This window comes from Nothobranchius furzeri, chromosome 2 (assembly GCF_043380555.1).
Source record: "Nothobranchius furzeri strain GRZ-AD chromosome 2, NfurGRZ-RIMD1, whole genome shotgun sequence".
NCBI classification, from domain to species: Eukaryota; Metazoa; Chordata; class Actinopteri; order Cyprinodontiformes; family Nothobranchiidae; genus Nothobranchius; species Nothobranchius furzeri.
Genome location: NC_091742.1, coordinates 17,552,741 through 17,572,170, shown reverse-complemented (window position 1 = coordinate 17,572,170; position 19,430 = coordinate 17,552,741). Strand labels below are relative to the sequence as shown.

At 39.3% G+C, this 19,430-nt stretch overlaps 2 protein-coding genes across 13 annotated transcripts; one reads left to right on the top strand and one right to left on the bottom strand.

Moving 5' to 3' along the window:
• Window positions 1-1,141: 1,141 nt before the first annotated feature.
• Window positions 1,142-13,622, top strand: LOC129165380 (uncharacterized). 11 transcript variants are annotated; one of them, XM_070544800.1, is made up of 8 exons: window positions 1,176-1,528; window positions 7,004-7,110; window positions 9,804-9,875; window positions 10,854-10,918; window positions 10,993-11,984; window positions 12,066-12,227; window positions 12,306-12,401; window positions 12,565-13,622. In XM_070544800.1, the coding sequence occupies exons 5-8, from the start codon at window positions 11,823-11,825 to the stop codon at window positions 12,871-12,873; spliced, it is 729 nt and encodes a 242-aa protein (XP_070400901.1). In that variant the 5' UTR covers window positions 1,176-1,528; window positions 7,004-7,110; window positions 9,804-9,875; window positions 10,854-10,918; window positions 10,993-11,822; the 3' UTR covers window positions 12,874-13,622. The 11 variants fall into 11 exon arrangements, 10 of the variants coding, with proteins under 10 accessions (XP_070400878.1, XP_070400879.1, XP_070400880.1 ...); XM_070544790.1 differs by having other exon boundaries at window positions 1,177-1,528; window positions 7,004-7,077; XM_070544806.1 differs by lacking the exon at window positions 7,004-7,110 and having other exon boundaries at window positions 1,177-1,528.
• LOC129165379 (uncharacterized) lies at window positions 2,637-6,636 on the bottom strand. Of its 2 annotated transcripts, XM_070544817.1 has the most exons (6): window positions 5,275-6,636; window positions 4,172-4,574; window positions 3,997-4,086; window positions 3,414-3,911; window positions 3,019-3,263; window positions 2,637-2,942 (listed from the first exon to the last, which is right to left on the bottom strand). In XM_070544817.1, the coding sequence occupies exons 2-6, from the start codon at window positions 4,264-4,266 to the stop codon at window positions 2,908-2,910; spliced, it is 963 nt and encodes a 320-aa protein (XP_070400918.1). In that variant the 5' UTR covers window positions 4,267-4,574; window positions 5,275-6,636; the 3' UTR covers window positions 2,637-2,907. The 2 variants fall into 2 exon arrangements, with proteins under 2 accessions (XP_070400918.1, XP_054604459.2); XM_054748484.2 differs by having other exon boundaries at window positions 4,172-6,636.
• Window positions 13,623-19,430: the final 5,808 nt, after the last annotated feature.

The following is a 19,430-nucleotide window of genomic DNA, read 5'->3' as shown; positions in this document are numbered from 1 at the left end:
CTCGACTGTAGTGGCTCAAAGACACTTCGCAACCACTAGTTGAGTAATCCAGGGCTATGCACCAATTTTAGGCCTAATTGCCCAGCTCTATTCTGACTGAATCATTCATGCTTTGCTGCATGTAGATTCTCAGTCATTGTGAACATGTCTCATCCTTGTGATTGGTATCAGTGATAGGTATCTGAGATCTGTATTGGTGATTGGCAGCAAAAAACCTGATCAGAGCATCCCTAGCTATTAGATCAACGTGAAAACTATTATTTATTTTGGGATGTAGACTGGGGGGAAATTGGTGATCCGAGGAACCCTCCTATTATTAGATCAAGAAAATCGACGTGTTTCGGTCACGTATGACCTTTGGCAGGGCATCTATTATTAATTTTTTTATTGTGCTGTGTGCTTTTACATCAGATTTTATATCATTTTGTGACACATGTTACTGTCTATTTGTAGATTTTTTATTATGTGCTTTTTGTCATTTCAGATTGAAAACAATGAATTCACCCTGCATACTGAAAGTTATCCTGGTGGATAACACTAGCCAGAGGCTAATACTTTCAAATGGACTTCCTCAGTCTGTTCCAGAGCTGATGGAGGAAGTGCAACGTCAGTGTGGACTGACATACAACCTCAAATTACAATTATGGATTCACTCTTTGACAATGACTTTATGAATCTGACATCAACATCTGAACTACAAAACAGAGGCACAATTAAGGTAGTTGATCTCTCCGAAGTTGGGTTTTCCCAGTCTTCTTCCTTAACCGCTGGATGTCACCACAAGCTGTAGAGAAAAGATCAGCTTCAAGTTTTTCTGGTGTGAGCTGTCCTGACATAGAGCACCTTCCTCCTGCCGAGTCTGAGCAGTCACTTTCAAGGTTGCAATGGCCAGCCAAGTTTTGTGTGCCAAAGTTTGCATTTGATTCTGAGTTCAAACTTGAAAAAGCTAATGCTGAATACAGGGAGATAAAAACACTTCTTATCCCAGACTGTAAATTATTGTCAAACATTCTGGATTGTCTTATTCAAGAAATTGTTTGTTATGGACTATACATAACTGATAACCAGTTCAGCTGCGTGGGAGAGGCCCTCATCAAGAAGCATCCTTGTCTGCTAGAGCGAGGTTCAATAACTGGATACGCTGCACTGTAATTCCCAATAGTGCTTCTTACTAAAATGATGTCAGTTATTTTCACTCACTTTAGCTAAATAGTTATACTTACTTTTATACAATTAGTTAAAACCCCAAACTAACAGTGTGATGTTAAAACTCATTCATAATTAGTATAATTGTGTTTATCTTTTCTTTGGAGTAATGTGCTTTTAAACTGTTTAAGTTGAGGTCGCTCATTTCAAACAAAAAAAATAACCCCTCCCTTTTGCTTTTCCTACGTCATCACTGAGCCTTGCACACGGAGATGCTAACACAGCTCTGGGTGCTATGCCACCGACAACAGCAGCGCCAGCGGCCATTAGAGGCATTTTTCGGCACGGAGGAGAATTTTAACCACATTGCCAGAATTACAAGGTAACTGTGTTTTTATTTAAATGCTTGAACAGACGTTGCAGGTTAATCAGACTACTTAGCTGATGTGTAGAAAAACGGAGCTTGCTAGCTCAACTCGAGACTGATTGTTTGAAGCCCGCCTTAAATTTGACGGTTTTTGGTAGTTGTTACTACCTACATTTTCAAAGCTACATCGCACAGAACTTAACTATATTATCTTTAAGAGTAAAATAACGTTTTTTTAATTCCAATCTGAACTTTCTAGTCCTCGTGTTTTCTTAACACAGCCTACATGGTTCCTTTGAGATGCCCGCCTGTACAAATCTAAAAAGTAACGGTTAGAGTTATATTTTAGTTTAGTTTAACCTACCCTTTCACTGAACTTAACTTCATATTACTTTAAATTGTAAAATAAAGTGTATTAATTTCTATCTTAACGTTCTAGTTCTCGTGTTCTTTACATGGTTCATTTAAAGGCCCCGTGTGTGAAATTCACAGAAATCATAGTAAAAAGATCCGACTCTTTAGCACCACGCAGTTTAGAGTCGGTATTGCAGCTATTGGAGCCCCCGAGGATCAAAAAGGGTTTTTTTTTATCATTATTTAAAACTTTATTAACAAATATAACAAATACAATACAAAATCGTGTTGCTGTAAACGGCAGCATGTCATCATCTAATTCCAGCTTTCAAGTCAGCGAACAGGTTAGTTGTTTTCATCTAACTTTTTTTATTAATTTAATCTAAATAGGTTTTGAATAAGAAAAACTTTTTTATGTCAGTTATGTTTGCTAATAGCAAACGGCAGCTAGTTAGTGATGACTTCTGACTACAAAAAATGACAATATTTTGTTCATTTTATTTGAGAAATGTTATATTTCTATTTGCCATTTTGGAAATATACAAGGTAGTGTAGTCTGTAATTGTTTTCTCTCCGTAAACAGAGTCAGATATCATCCGATGGTTCATCAGTGGAGACAGACAGAGGACGAGGGAGAGGAAGGTTACAACTCCATAGTTTTGCATTACATTAGTGAGCTATTAATTTACACTCTTACAGGGTCAAGTCATGAAACAAAAAATATGTAATTTTCTGAAAGACATAAGAAATAAAGAAATTAGTACAGATGCACTTTTAATTGAATTAACCTTATTCAGAGTTTGAACAGACAAATTTGGAACACATTTTAATCTTGAAACATGATTTTACACACTTTAGGATAATAAAGAATAGATCTAACGTAAAAGACTGTGCAGAATTTATGTGCAACTTCAAGTAAAAAGAACAACATGTTAGCACAGTAGGAAAGACATCAAAGTGCAATATCTACATTTTTATGTACATTACATTAGTAACACGCAGCAGGTATAGAATACTCCATGTAAATGTAGACAAGATCGTCACTGGAGGCCTGTAGCTGTGTTGAGTTCTGATACTGTGAAAAAAGTATTGTAAGACAAGTGTAGGCAAAGAACTGAGCTGTAGTCAAAGGATGCTAAAATGACACATACCAAGACCTCGGCTGACTTGGATCTGCACTAGCTCCGAAATAGGTGGTGGAGCGATGGGTGGCACAAGACCGAGCCGTCTGGGGTCATCATCCCTCATTGATCTGGTACGAGGCATCCAGACTCCTCTCGCCAACCTCTCGTTGATTATTTTTGATTGGAGTACTGGAATGTATTCGTAGCCCTTTTCTGATTTTAGTGAATACACACTGTACCTTCTGGCATTCTTATTGTACTTCCGTTTGAATCTAAAAAATAGGACAATTGCATAATGAATTTCTGTCACGACAATGGGACAAACTTAAATAACGTGTAGTAACGTTAATACAGCTTTTTAATTGTAAGTGGTAGGCATTATTTTGGCTCAACTCTGACTGAAAAAAAAAGGTAAAACCTACATTAGTTGGCCTTCAGCATTCCTGATTGCTGGTCGATTAAGGTGAAAGTTATAATCTAGTGCTGCAAGGAGAACTCTGGCTTCATACACTTTGTAGGAGAAGGCTTGACGAAACAGCATACATTTGATATGATTTTTTTCAGTGATGCTTACCCATTGTACACTGATAGCTGTGCCCTTGTAGGAGATTTTTTTGTGAAAGGGAGCACGACTGCCACATACTTCAGCTTTGTGGGTTAAAGCGGTGCACCTGTCCAATGGCAGGGTTATAAACTCAACAAGCTGCTTCAAGCAGTTCTCATACACCACTGCTGCTCGGACACCAACGATGTCTTCCGCAACAATGACCTTCTCTGTTCCTGGCAAAATTGGCACATCAACATCAGCCAAGCACTCCTGAGGATCATCTCCACAACCTTGTAGGTCATGCACTGTCTCATCAAGGCCAATTATAGGAAGACCATCTATGGAAGGAGCTGATTTTAGTGCACCACCCATTCTAAGGGAGAAGAACACAAAGTTTTGGAGGAAAAGAATTCCAAAGGATGACACAAAATGAAAATTAATCACAATTTATAACTCACCGTATAGATATTGGAGGAAGATACTCATCATCTGAGCTGTCATCCCTCTGTTCCGCACTACTCATATTCTCCCTGTCCTCCCAGTCAATTCTGTAAATGTTTTTAGTAAAATATCTGTATATCAAGTCTGACAATACACAAGCAGTAGGGTAAACAAGGAGTTAGTGTAACTGACACACTGTTCATGGGATCATTGAAGACATCCTCATCCAGGTCATCTTCAGAAATAACCATGTCATGCACGCTTAGAGAAAAACAGAAAATGCTCATTATTATAATGAAAATAGATTTTGTGGCTATAATCCTACAAACAACATATGGATTCTTTGCTGAAGGCTTTCAATTTCTGGTGTTCCTGTGACTCCACTCAAGTGTTCATCTCTTATTTATAGGAAAGAATAAAATAAAATGAAAAAAAAATTAATTGTAGTATAACAATTTGAAATTAGCTATGAGGTTTTTTGGAAAAAACTTGATTTTCATTTCCGCTTGAAATGCTGGACAATGGTGGATCTTCCATTGATCTATGTTTCCCCTTCATGGGGGTAGATGTTGTGGTGGCTAGAGTCCTCTCATAACTGTAAATCAGTAGAAAAATTCCAAATTTATTTTATTACACGTGTGTGCTTGTATTATATAACACACACACACACACACACACACACTTAAACAAAAACATGCACGATCAGATATTATACTTGTGTTAATCTTTTACAGAGTTTGTACATAACATAGAATAGAAACTTCATTTTTCTGACATGTCACATGAAAGGGAAATTAGTCCCTCAGCAAATACAGGATTCAACATCATAATTTCACATATACGTCAAGTCGATCGAGCGTGGGGGGGAAGGTGCTGTGCTGCAGATCATCTCTGACAAAAATTTGTGTGAAAATGCCAGTGTGGTGTTTAGTTCTGTGTGTGTAACCGTCGGTAACGAACCTGTGACAATGATTACACAAAGTGTGTTGTGTAATTGGAGCGGGCAGCCGATAATGTTGTGTTTCTGTTCTGGTTGCTCGTCACGGTCACGGAGCATGCGGTAATCTCCAAAAACGAGCGGTGTGGTAGCGATCGTTAAATCATTAAATATGTATACGAAGGCACATAAACGATAAACAAAAAGAAATGCTTCTGAATTTTAAGATGGTGTGCTACATTTTTGGCACTAGTTAGCATGAGCTGTTTCCCAAACTCTAGCTTACTCCACACAAACTTTGTGTCACAAAGCACACAACTACTACAATGAAGAAATTAAACACACATTTTTAACTTACCTGTCCAAAAGGAAGGTAGCAAGCTCAGCGTGTCTACTGAATCCCTTTTGTAACATGAGGTCTCTCCCATCTTGGGAAGTCAACTCCTATATTTACTCTGGTTTTCTCATGACACCGGTCTTGTTCACTTTTCAAAATCCTTTTTCTTTTACTTGGATGAGACAAACTATCCCGTTTCTCAAGTTTGCTTGTAGAATATGTGTGATCCTCCATCGCTAGAAGTACGGTGTGGCTAGTTTCTTCTTCTTAGTTACTTTGTCAGACTGCATGCTTACAAGGCGCACTTCTGCCCCCTGCTGTTTCTTTGAGGTTACATCATTTAAAAACGCAAACATCAAATGCGAAGCTTAATATGTTGTATGTCCCTAAAAGGTCACTGTATTTTAAGATGGCGCATGCCATATGGAGCACCGGTCTGCTTCTTTTGTCTAAAATATTAAAATATAAAGCTAATAATAATGCTTAGAATAAATGCTTGTTTGAATTATCATTAAAAAAAAACAAATTTGAGAATGTGATACAAGAAATTTGATAACTTATAAGATGAAATATCACACATTGGGCCTTTAAGATACCCGCCTGTATTGATTTAAAATATAACGGTTGGTGGCTTATTTTAGTTAGATGGTTGTTGCTAGTCTATCTTTTTAAAGCTTCACACAGTAAAGTAAGTTTAGACATTTATAGCGTAACTTTTTCTAGTCCTTATGTACGATTCATTTTAGAGTATACGACAAGACCGCTGGTAAAAAATTTAAATATAACCATGGGCGCCATTTTAGTAAAAACTAAGTGCTGAAACTTTTTCCAAAATTAATGACATAAAACTTAACGTTTAAATTATTGTTAGTAATTTCTGACTGCACTTTGTAACATTCAAGGATTTTTTACACCACATGTGTGAAAAGGGTAGATTAATTTCATTCTAACTGTAATAAAAGTAGCCGTGGGCAGCACGGGCAGAATATCTTGCCCTCCGGTCAGAACCTGAACACACCACCAATAGGCAACGACTTATAAAAGACACACTTTATTGCACAATCAATAATAAAACACAACGATAAAACACCATGGCCCAAGCCCTCTCTTCTAAAACCAACTGTCCAGCATGAGTCACATAAGCAGCGGTACTTAGCTGTCACGGATGGTGTGACCCCCGTCCCCGGGGTCTGAGCTTCCAACGCCGTCCAACGCCCCGGGGTGTAGCTTGCGAGGACGGCGGGTAAATCCACAACATAAGTCCACTGCCAGAGTCCGTAGCGGCAGATGTCGGCGCGGCCTTGGCATCACCTATGCCCAGCCCTAACTGTCTAAAGAAGGCGACCAGCCTTCCCTCCTGGCGCTGGAACACTAAACACCTGTTCAGCTATCTTCATCGCCGGCAGCCCTACCCGGCTGCGAACGACCCCACCCCCCAAAGTCCGATGCCACAATGACAGGTCGACCACGCACCCCTCTCAGTAGGTCTGTCACCCTTTTATCCTCCCTGGCCTCGTTATCCATAACGAGGACCAGCTGGTGTCCAATCACCACACCCTCGGAGCTCGGCAGCTTCCGTCTTCTGTCCATCACATAACATTAAGCAAGACTATTTTATCATTTACTCAATAAACTGTTTTTTGAAACTCCTGCCATTCAACTTCAGCATATTTTGTTGTAGTCTTGTCTTGCTGGCTTTCTGTTCACTTGCCAAAATACATTAACATTTTTGTTTTCTGTGACATTGCAGTGTTTTGACTGAAGAAGCTGCGCACAAGGAGAGATCATCCACTGCTTTTCATCACCTAAAAACGGCCAGTGAAGGTGATATAAAACACCTAAAAACGGCCAGTGAAGGTGATATAAAACACCTAAAAACGGCCAGTGAAGGTGATATAAAACACTTGACATCTTATTGGGGACCCTTTGATTTATGACAAAATGTGGAATTGCAAGTTGTGTAGTTTTTCTACTGCGATAAAAGTCATGTTGCTGAAACATTACCGGCTTAACCATGGCCAGTACTCCACAATTTCACCTTTACCCTGTCTCTACACCACCTGCATGTGTACATTTAGTACATTTAATTCATTAAAGGTACATATGTCAAGAATACATACTGCTACACAAAGAAGACCATTCAAATCCAGCTTTTAATAATTATGGATTTTGCTGCCCTGTGTGTAACTTTAAGCAGCCATTTATTGAAAGGCAAATGTTTATCCATCTGAGGGGGCATTTAAAACTGAAAGAAATTGTTCCATGTCCTTTTAAGGACTGCAATTTTAAAACCAATGTATACTCAACATTCAATGTGCACAAATGCCGAGAACACCAAAGTTCAGCACATTATGATGAAGGCATTGTGCAAAGTGTCCTAAATGTAGGCCAAAAGGATGTTATGCAGCTTGATTCAGTAGAACCATTAGATGAAAGTGAAGTGGCATCCACTAGTGAAATGAGTACAACTGACGGTTTAGAAGAGCAGTTGCAGCACAATCTAGCTGGCTTTTTCTTGAAAATGCAGAGCATTCTCCATGTGTCCCAGAGAGCAACACAGGAGATCATTGAGTAGGGCTGGGGGTAAACGATAATTTTTAAAACGATTATTCTGACGATTATTTTATCGAATAGTCGACTATTCTAATGACTATTTAGAAAATTAATCTAATGATTATTTTTCTATTGCACAATTAACAAAAACCAGAAAATCTCAAATAAATTCCTCAAAAAAATTGATAAATTCTTACTGTAAGAGAATAAACACTACAGGCCTTCCATTTTGTATAACACTGCTTTTATTGTGTTGCGGATGGTTATGTTCTGGTGACGTGTAGAACTTGGGAGTGCAGGCTGCTGCCTGAGAGGTGGTAGAAGATGGAGTGTCTCCATGCTGCTTTGTTTTGGTCACTTATGTGCGTGAGGCGAGTGGTCTTACGGGTTAAACCAAACTCAGGTGATATTTTACACTAAACCGAAAACCCACAACACTCTAAATGTAATAAAAGGGAGATCTACACCACAAAAAAGATGAACTCTAAACCAAAACGTAACAGCTTATCCCAACGCAAGAAGCTGTTAGCGAAGATGCTAACAGTAGCTTTACCAACGTTAAGTTCAAGTTACCAAGTTTAAATAAACCAAAAACACCCAGCAGCAAACAGACCAGCACGGAGGAGAGTCTGCTACCACCAAAACAGCTCTCCTCATGTCTGAAAGAAGCTCCTTAATGAAGGGAGAAGCGCTCCCGGTGATTTTCTACATCTGCTATAGACACGAAGCAGCGCATCTGACCCCGGAAGTTGTTGTCCGTTGCCGGGAGACGAAGGGGCAAAACAGGAAAATAATCTAGTAGTGGACGGACGTTGTTCCGGGTCTTCGGTATTTGGCGGAGATTTTAGTGAAGGCGGAGAAGAGGGCGAACTAGAGGAAAAACGGGCAGATTCCTCCTCTATTTACAAACTCCTGGGGATGCAACAAGTGGGCGTGGTGCGTCGACTTCCGGATCTGACGTCGACAAATTTTTAGAATCGAGCCGTCGACTTCGTCGAGGCTTCGCTACAGCCCTATCATTGAGCACATTGATCACCTGTTTTTGTTAACAGAACCTCTCATTAAAACATCAGTAGTTGATATACTGAAGAAGCATAACTGTCTATATACTGACAAACTGGTCGATGACATTTGTCAGGCAGTTTCTGATAGTAATGTTTTACATAAATGTATCACATCTGGTGGACCACTGTCAACAGCAAAGATGAGAAAATCTTACTATGAAGCAAACTTTCCGTATGTCAAGCCTGTGGAGTATTTAATTGAATCATCAAAGCACACATACATGTATGTGTCAATTCTTACATCTTTGCAAATGTTGTTGAAAAAAACCGAAGTCCTTGAAAAAGTTCAACAAACACCCACTCAGATACCTGGACATTTCATGTCATTTTGTGATGGATCCTACTACCAGGAAAATGTTCTACTCTCACAAGAGGGAACAAAACTTTCGATAATGCTTGATGTGGATGATTTTGAAATTGCAAACCCACTCGGTACTTCAAAGAAAATACATAAAGTTTTTGCAGTTTATTGGACACTGGCAAACTTTCCAGTTAAATCCCGTTCTGCTCTCCACTGCACTCAGCTTGCTCTCCTGTGCAACTCTAATGATGTGCGCCTGTTTGGGTTTAAGAAAATGATGTCACCACTCTTAAATGATCTGAAAACTCTTGAAGAAGTAGGCATCTACATTGATACCCTTGGTGAATGTCTTAAAGGCACTGTCTACTGTGTTGTGGCAGATAACCTTGCCGCACATGGGCTTGCTGGGTTCAATGAGAGCTTCAGGTCTACACATTTCTGCAGGTTTTGTCATGCCACACAAATAGAAATGCAGACAAAAAATGCAGTTACAGGGGATTATGTGCTGAGAACAAAGGATCTTCATGACAATCTTTTACGAGAGCTTCAGAGCGATGGCAGTGAGGGAAATTGTGGTGTCAAAAACAGTTGTGTTCTTTCTGACCATCTGTCATTCTTCCATCCTGTCACAGGCTTCCCACCTGACCTCCTGCACGACCTGTTTGAAGGCGTTGTTCCAGTGGAGATAGCTCATTGCTTAAAAGGTTTGATTTCCAGTAAATATTTTACATTAGAAGACTTAAATCGAGCAATATTGCACTTTCCATATCAACATTCTGACAAAGTTGATCGCCCTCATCCAATACCCACTAATTTTGCCAGTCGAGGGACCATTGGTGGGAATGCTCATGAAAATCATGCCCTGCTTATAATGTTGCCTCTTCTCATTGGCTCAAAAGTCCCAGAAAGAGACACGTTTTGGGAAGTGCTAATGGAGTTAAAGGATGTCGTTCAGCTTGCCATGTCTCAGATTTTTAATGAAGAGACCATTCAGTACTTGGCTCGTAAAATATTGGACCACCGGCAACTCTTCCAAGAAGTGTTTCCTAATGTTCGATTAAGGCCAAAGCATCATTACATCGAGCATTACCCACACTTGATAAAATGCTTTGGTCCCTTGGTCCACCTTTGGACAATGAGATTTGAGGGAAAGCATAAGGTTTTCAAAAAAATTATTCATGACACTCACAACTACAAAAATGTGTTAAAAACTTTGGCAGAGCGACATCAAAGTCAGATGGCATTTTATTTGTCATCCTCAAAGTTTTTCAAACCACATGTTCAGACATCCAAAATGGAGTCTATGTACATCTCATCACTACCTGCAGATACACAATCATTTATCTCAGGTATTGTTGACAGTGACACAGTTTATGGAACAAAAAATATCTCAATTGATGGCACAAGCTTTGCAATTGGCAGGTTTGTATGTACTGGTGCTTATGCAGCCTTGCCAGAGTTCAAAGAGATTCGAAACATCCTACTCATCAGCGACAAAATGCATTTTCTCTTAAAAGACTACGACACTTTGTATGTTGAGCACTTGAGGTCATACGAACTAGTCGAGCATATACCGGAGAGTCATAGTGTCAAATCTGTGTGCCAGCTGTCTGACCACCTGCCACATTTTGCTTATAAGATTGCAAATGAACTAATTCTAACAACAAAACATTTCATTCCAGTGTCTGACTAAAGAAACAGAACTGAAATATCAGCGGATCTCCCCAGCCCTTCTGCCAGTGTACAGGTAATGCATACATGGCATGAGAACTCTGAGTGTGTTGAAATGTCGCTATATTATTTGAATCCTGTATGTTACAGGACCTACAACTTCAGATGGAGGCAACAGAGAGACTGAAGCTAAGGGTCATCCTTGATAATGATAATGCTGAAAGACTTATTCTGCCATCTCGCCCAAGCAGTGTACAGGCCCTCATAGATGAAATCAAAACTAGGCTAAAGTTGACTTTTGACTTTAGGCTTCAGTTTGAAGATCCAGATTTTGATCATGCATTGTGTAATTTGGTTGAAATGGAACACCTCCCAAGCACAGCATCGGTTAAAATAATCAGATTAGTGGAGCTGGACTTGATTTCAACCAGCACTAGTGAGACAAGTCTTCTGAACGATAGCACTGATGCCATAGATTCACCAGAGCGTATTAGTCGGTGGCCAGAGGTTTTTATTGTTCCAAAATTTTCTTATGAGGTGGAACATGTGCTAAAGGAAGGTAATGCAGCATTTGAAAAAGATGGGAAACTAATTAGACTTCCTAGAGATCAAAAACACAACATACTCGAGGTAATGGGGGAAGAAAATTTTTAAACTGAAGGCATATCCTAGTAGCACACAGATTGGAAAGGCTGCAAAAGCTTTAGTTGAAAAGCATCCCTGTCTGAAGGAGAACAATTCTGACACTGGTTGGGAAGGATGGAAGAATAGTTTGAGACACAAAATAGGAAACCAAAGAAAGAAGTTGGCCAAAGCCGGCATCAGAGATGTTGCTGTAAACTCTGGAAAACGCAGCAGAACAAACCCAGAAGGAGCTGCACCAAGAGCCAATAGTAAAAGACCTAAGAGAGGTGAGGTCAACTTCCTTCCCAGTTGTCCTTCTGGAGAAACAAGAGAGTCTCTGGAGAAAAGGAGGGTTGATGATAGAAGAGTTCCGGAAGACCTCTGCTGAAAGGGACATTCCACTCATTCATCAGCACATGATGCGCACTTTTTCCCTGAGACGTGAAGAGATCATTACATCTTCTCTTCCTGTATCAGAGCTTAAGGACAGATGGCCAGCTCTCTTTAATGAGACACAGGTAAGTACAACTATATTAAATTTACTGCTTATAAAGTATACAGCATTTTTTTTCATATCATTTTTGGTTTATTCTCTTCAGCTCTACTGTGAATTTCACCGGATTACCAATCTTCATCTACCACATGTTTTTTATGCTGCACTGGATGAATATGCTCCTCGGCTGATTGGACTTTACAAAAAGAAGAAAACTGGACGGGTTGGTGAAAACATGGACCAGCTGTTGTTGGAATATGAGCAACAGGTACTTAAAAATACTTTCACTCTACTGTTTGCATGGTAGTCCCATTTGTCATGTTTTATATATTTTTTGTCCTTTAAGGACAAGAATGACATCTGCACAACAAGAACAGCAGCCCTGGCTGGCCTGCCGATTTACCTCAAGGAGGATTCTTCAGGCATTTTCAAAACATGCAAGGTATGTTATACTTGGGAATTGCAATAATTTTCCTATTGAAATGACAAAAAAGTGGTAATACATACAATTTGAAAAAATGTAAGGTATCTGGCTATTTGTATTTGTGTTGATTTTTATATCTATGACATAAATATTTCTCATCAATAATTTTGATGTGTGACAGGATGAAATGGAGTTCCATGAAGCTGCACTTGCGCTGGTTGCTGATGTGGGTGAAGAGGATGTGCCTGCTGGAGTTCCTTTCTCACCACGCCAAGTGTTCGTTGTTCTTGAAGATCAGGTTGTAATGACTCATTACAGATGGACTGATGCTTTGGTGTGTTTGTTTGGGCTAATATATGCTCTGCATCTCAGCTATCCTGTGAAGTGTAGTAGCTTTTTTGAGTTCATTCAAGTAGTGTTGCTGAAGCTAGACGATGAGAGAAAGCAACTCAGACCAAAATTACAGACACTGAAAAATGAGCTGGTGTAGATGGGCTTTGTTTTTCACATGTTCTTGCTTGTTCATTAATCTTTGAATGGCTTCAAGTCAATAGTTTTATATGTCCATGTTCTCAGCCTTCTAAAACAGCAATATGCTGAAAGCTAATAAAGAAACATTTCAAATACTTGACATTTTTGTGATACACTTTTAAGGTAAACTGGGAGGCCACAAGTATCTTTGAAGATTTTTTTTACATATGTTTATATTGACTTCATCTATTGCATTCTTACAATATTCATAAACACTTGTCATTGTTCCTCTATGATATATTTGTATTTAGGTTCATGTCAGCAAGTTTCAAAGTTAAATAACTGATGATCAGTCCAAATTGACATTTGTAATCACTATGTTTTATTGTCAAATGACATCTTTCCATTTTGCCATTGAGGTTTGGCCACAGCAGTTGAGGACACTAATCTTTAAGCAAACTGTTGTACAATAACAGCGTTGAAATTTAATATTGTATTCCTACAGTATGTGTTAATAATGGCTGATGACATCCTTGTAGTTAAGCTTTGTTTGCATTTTCGTTAGGTGCATGTCAATAAATCTGGATATTCTTAATTAAAATTCAGGTCATGATGGTTAATGGCAACTAAAAATACTGGAATTATTCTCACGGAACATTTTATGTACGCACAGTGGAAAAAAGCATTTAGCAAATTTGAAAAAATGTGCAGTTGTTATCATTCTGTTTTTTCTGCAGTTCAAGTTAATAAAACTGAATGGAGAAAGTCCGAGTTTGTTGTTGTGTTAATACTACTAATACGGTTTGGTGCAATCGGTTTCCCCAGTTGAATTGAGTAACTTTAGTTATTCAACTAAGAACCATTCAAGTTAATTTAACTCAGTCGGATTATGAAAGAGGAATTTATTTTAAATAAGTTAAAATATATACGGCATTTTAGTGCCACTTATTTAAAGGTTTAAGTTGACTATACTAAATAAAAATAGTTGATAAACATAACCATTTGAGTTAACGTATCATAATTGTATTGAATTAATTAGACTCTACTCGCATAATTAAATAAACTCAAATAGTTTGAGTTACAAAACTTAAATCAATTTGTGCAATTGGTTTCCCCAAATCATTTGAGTTAGCTTAACTTATCAGGTTTTACAGTGTGGATGGAAACATCGTTTGAAAAACAAGCTAGCAATCTATCGCAGTCAGTTACGAAAACTTGGTTGTCATGAAGTAACTGTCAATGCACTGAGCCACAAGGAAAAGGCCCTCTTTGCCACTAAAAAGCCAAGACGATCTGAAGTGAACTACTGCCCTCCTTATCCAATAGGAGAGTCAGAGGAAAGCTTAGAAAAGCTTCGAGTACAGCTTCTATCAGATGTAAAAAAGAGAAACAATAAGGAAGTAGTGAGGCAGAAAATGGGCAAGACCTTCTCTTATAGAAGATTGGAGGTTGTTCGCGAAACACCCATGGTTCAAGATGTTCAGGAACGATGGCCGGCTCTCTTTAATATGTTGGAGGTAAATAAAATAGTTTATGTAAATTAAAGTTGTTTTATAAATGTTGACTGAAAATTTTGTCTTGGTTGTCCAGATAATTGCTGAGTTCAAGAGAATCACTACCCTGCCACTTCAGTCCCAGTTCCTTTCGCAGCTCGACATTCTGTCAGGATCTGGGGTGAGTCTGCACATTCCTCTAATCACCTTAAGTCATTGCAGGTGGGCGGCTCCGGAGAGCGGCCAGCTGCGATGATTTCCCTCATCTACTTCATGTGGTTAAAAGGAGCTGGAGATCACTTCACCTTGCCGGAAGATTACTCAACTTGGGTAGCTCTTGCCGCTATAGAAAACTACAGCTTTAGTCTAGCCTTATATTTGTCCGTCGTCATTGTTGGTTTTTGATGACCTCTGCCTTCCCTTCATCAGGAATTCTCACCACAAACCTTTCCTGCAATAACCTGGTTTTTCATCTCCAAGCCTGATCTCCCTCCTCACCCGGACCGACCCGCTCTCCCACCGCTCACCTCCCTTGGATTTTGGATTCACGCTGACGTTGCTCACCCCAGTCCTGGCTACCCTCCCAAGCTCTGGATTTCAGCCCCCACAGTAAGATCCACTACAAACTGAGTCCTGCAATTCTATTCCCCGCTGCCCAACACTGACAGTGTTTGTCTCAACAGACCCAGCCCCGGAGCTGTGCTCAACATCACCGCCACGTCTGGCGGTGCACCTTTAGTTCTCCTTAAAATAAAACATTTATTTTTTTCCTACCTACGTCTCCTAGTGTGAATTCTGCATGTCTTGGGTCAGGAAACTTCCCTCAGTCATGACACATTCTTTCTCCAAAACTGCTTGCACTCTACAAAAAAAGAGGTGGACAGAATGGCAAACGACTGCAAAGTATAATGGACCACATGACAGATGTGAGATTTGAAAATGCAATTCAAACTATCCTCGTTAAGAAAATGTACTAGTTAAAATTAAAACTGTCCCACATCCGATAGGAAGATGACGTTGACCTTGGATGTGAAAGGCCTTTGTGTGTACCTCAGTGAAGACCATGAGAACCTGATAAGAGAGTATGTGGTGAGTGCAGTGAAAGTGGTTCAATGACTGTAAAAATGCTAAACACCCAAAGAAGAACTCTCATTTTTCACTCATGTACATTGACGGAAATAACAGCTCAGTGTGCATGGCTCTGGTGTTAATCAAATTTAATTGTTTCCTTTGCAACAATCTTCACAAGAAGGCAAAATAGCAGAGTTCGCATTGACCGGATATTTCCCGTAATTTGATCGTTTATTATTTATTTATTTATTTACTTTTTGGGTCGGAGAAACCTCAAGGCTGTTGGTTGTTTTGAAAGACACCCTGACGCACGTAGATACGCTGATAATTTAATCGTTACGCACATCGAGGAGGTAGCTAAATCAATAAAGAGAAGATTCCCATCAACATCTGAGCATTATACTAGACACTGCTTAGCACAGCTTGCTAGCTAGGATGCATGTAAGGCGGACAGCGAGCCGAAGATGTGGAGGGGGGCTTGGAGTGAGTCCGTTAAAGGCAGCAGCAGACCCAGAGTGCATATGGGAAGATCCCTCTCACTGATGCTAGTGTTTTCCAAACCCTGTCTCTCAGAGACTTGTCACTTACAGAATGTTCCCTGATTATGAAACTTTGGCTGAATAGCGCTTGTTCCTGTCTCCAATGTGGCGACGCATCCATGAGCCTGCCTGAGGCAATCAAAAGAAAATTGCACGTTGTAAATTCTGGTGATGGCATAATGCATGAGCCCAAAAATCAAACTTCCAGCACCAGAAAGTCTCTGCATTAGTTGGAAACAAGACATGCCCTCTTTTTGAAATCCATCCTGTAGCAGGACTCATTGACCTCCTCTCACATTCAGAGAAAAGTTCAGAAAAAGTTGAAAAAAAAAACCCAGAATAATCTGACTCCACCACAAAGTCCACATCAGACAGTTTCTCCAAGAGTTTCAGGCGGCAGGATCAAATAAAGAACGAGTTACGTCCTTATCTTGCTCCTTCGTTGTAGTTGAACAGAACTGAATTGACCAGATAATCAAACTACAATGGTTTGTAGTTTAATTTTAACCACATTAAAATTAAACCAGTTGACCTGATGAGGTCAGCCAAAGCATCCACGAAGAATGTCCACAAAGAATGGTCCGGCCTGCGGGCCATTTATTGAGGACGGCTGCTTTATACTGGGTGGGTCCAAGTCAGCCTTGATGTAAACGCAGCAATATTTCAACTAACTTTTGACCCTGCAGCATTATAGTAATACACAGCATTGCCCTATTCAAGCAGCAAATTAATGTACAGAAATATAATTTTGCTTGCCAGTAAAAATTGAGCAGACTTCCATCTGAACAGCTTATGTTGATACTAACAAGTAGTGATGAGCGAGTACACCACTGTCTGTATCTGTATCTGTTCAACCATTTAAATTATCTGTATCCGTGTCTGTACTCGGAATGGGCGTGGTTTACATCATCATATTATTTTAAGTCTGAAATTGATATGGAATGATCAGAAGTTGATATGTGTATTGTTCATTTGAAAACTATTTACAGAGCAGCCTCAGAATTGAGATTAAATATTTTTGATCACAACAGTAAAGGAACTGTTACAGAACAAGTGGAACTCATGCAGTAGGAACTAGGAAATATGAAATGCTAGAACCAGACACAAATTTATGTATATATTTTTTTCATTTTAATTTGATTAAACTGATTTTTTTCTTAACGTTCTTGGCATTTTCCCACACAAAGTTAAACAAAACAATGTTGATTAAGGTGTGCTTGTCTGAGAGAGATAGAGAGGGTGAGAGGGAACGAGATGGAGTTAAAAAAATAAAAAACCCGACCGGAGCGGAGGTAGTGAGTCACATGATGGAGTATGAAGCTTTGAGTAAACTCTTCTCTGACAAGTGAAGGTAAAGAGGAAGCGTTTCTATGATGTAGCTTCAGATTAACGATTATGTGGTACAAGATATATGATGATGACTAGTGGGCGTCTGTGTGTGCGCCCGTGCGCGTCTGTGTGTGCGCGTGCGTCCGAACGTGCGCCTGTACGTGCGCGCATGCACGTATGTACGTGCGCGCGCACGTCTGTACGCTGTATGTTATTTAGCACCAAAGCCGTCATGAGATCAAACCATCTTTGGACAGCGGAGGAGTCGCGTCTCTGAACATAGCAAATCGGATTGTCAGAAATCAACTATGCCTGCCTCTTACGTGGAATTATTTAAACGCAACAAGGAACTGGAGAGAGAAAGAAATGAATTATCTCGAAAAGTCACGGATTATGAACGAGTAATTCTGTTACTGAAAGAGAAACAAGCTACTGAAAAATTACAATCGAATGAGAAGTATGAAAAAGATATGAAACAAAAAGCTTTAGATAATGACTTTAAAATTCAAAAAGCAAATGCAGAGATAGCTGGTTTGAAAAAGAAGATCTCGCAACAGGAGGAATCTATTAAAGAACTCAAACAGGAGAATAAATCTCTTAAAATATGTGATAAAATACTGAACAAAATGACTCTTGATCAAAGGACCCTACAAGATAGAATTCAGACCATCAAGGAAAATAACAAAACGCTCACATCAAAAAAATCGACTTTAAATAAAACCGTTCGTGCACTTAAAAAAAAGAGAATCAGTCTCAAAGGGCAAATATGTGTTAAAGAAAAGATGATACAGAAACTCAAGGTTGATTTGGAAAACTGTAAGTTATCGAACCAATCATTTGAGAATGATTTATTGGATGCAAAAAAAGAAATCCATAGTCTTCAAAAGCTAAATGCAGATTTGCAACAACAGGACACCGTAGCCAACAGGGAGAAAGTCGTGGCCATACAAAACCTGACCAAGAAATGTGAGGCTATGAATGATGAGCTGTGGAAAACCAGTCGAGACTTAAAAATAGCCCAGGACGAGCGTGAAAAGTCACATAAAGATTTTAAACAACTACAACGGCAGATAGAAGAAATGAATGAAGTTAAAATAGGTATGTTTAAAGATCTTCATCACAAACAAAGAACAATAGATGGCTTGGAAAAGGAATTAGGTGACACCAAGACAGAATTGAAAGTAGAAAAGGAGACTAACAATTTGTTGCGTGAGAAGTATCTTACGGAAATACGAAACGTACCTCAGAAAGTATATGACAATAAGGCGCAATGTCCATCAACAGATCTTAAAATGTGGCAAAGGAAGGTACAAACTGAATTAAATACTCCCGGTACGCCCACATTTTCTAAGCAGTTTGACGTCAGACCCACAGACGTTGCACCTTTCCGATACAAAGGTGAATATGTTAAACTCCCCCCCATAAACAAAACCATTAGACACAATGTGTACATAAAGAAACCCTTTAGGGGACCAGATCCTAACCCAGATCACTGTAACATTTACAATAGGAGCGGCTCAAACTTCCTTTACATTCGGTAGTATTAGACATAGTCAACTTAGATCTTATATTCTAATTTATCTTCTGAGGAAGCATGGCTTTGTTAGTTAACACAAAGTTAGAGGTCTTGTCATAAGACAGATGAGAGCTAAACAGATATAATTCATCGTGGCTACGTACGCAGCTACGGCCAAGCTTGACCCTAAACAGAGCCAGAGCTTTTATCCTAGTTTACACGACCGTTAGAAAGTGAAATTATTGAATAAGTGCAGCTGTTTAAGGCTTCAAGTGAATCTTAAAACATTTACTAGTGAAACGTTGTTGCAGAACGTTAAGCAACGATACGTGGTTTCAGATGGGTGAGAATCGGGAGGCTTACAGTGAAATGCTTGTAGATGCTGACCTGCAATTGAAACGTTTAGTTAACCATTTATAAATCAGAGATCACTGATGAGTCGTATCTTGTATAACTGACGCGACTGTGAAAAGATCATGAAAATAGTCTCCTACAACGATAATCCTACACGGCATCCATACACGCAACAACCCGACATTTTTATGTGCTCAGAACTTCAAAACAAAGGGTTTAAAACGCTGTTTTAGTATCGAGTGTGAATGAGGAAGCCTTCACTCTCGTTGCCAGG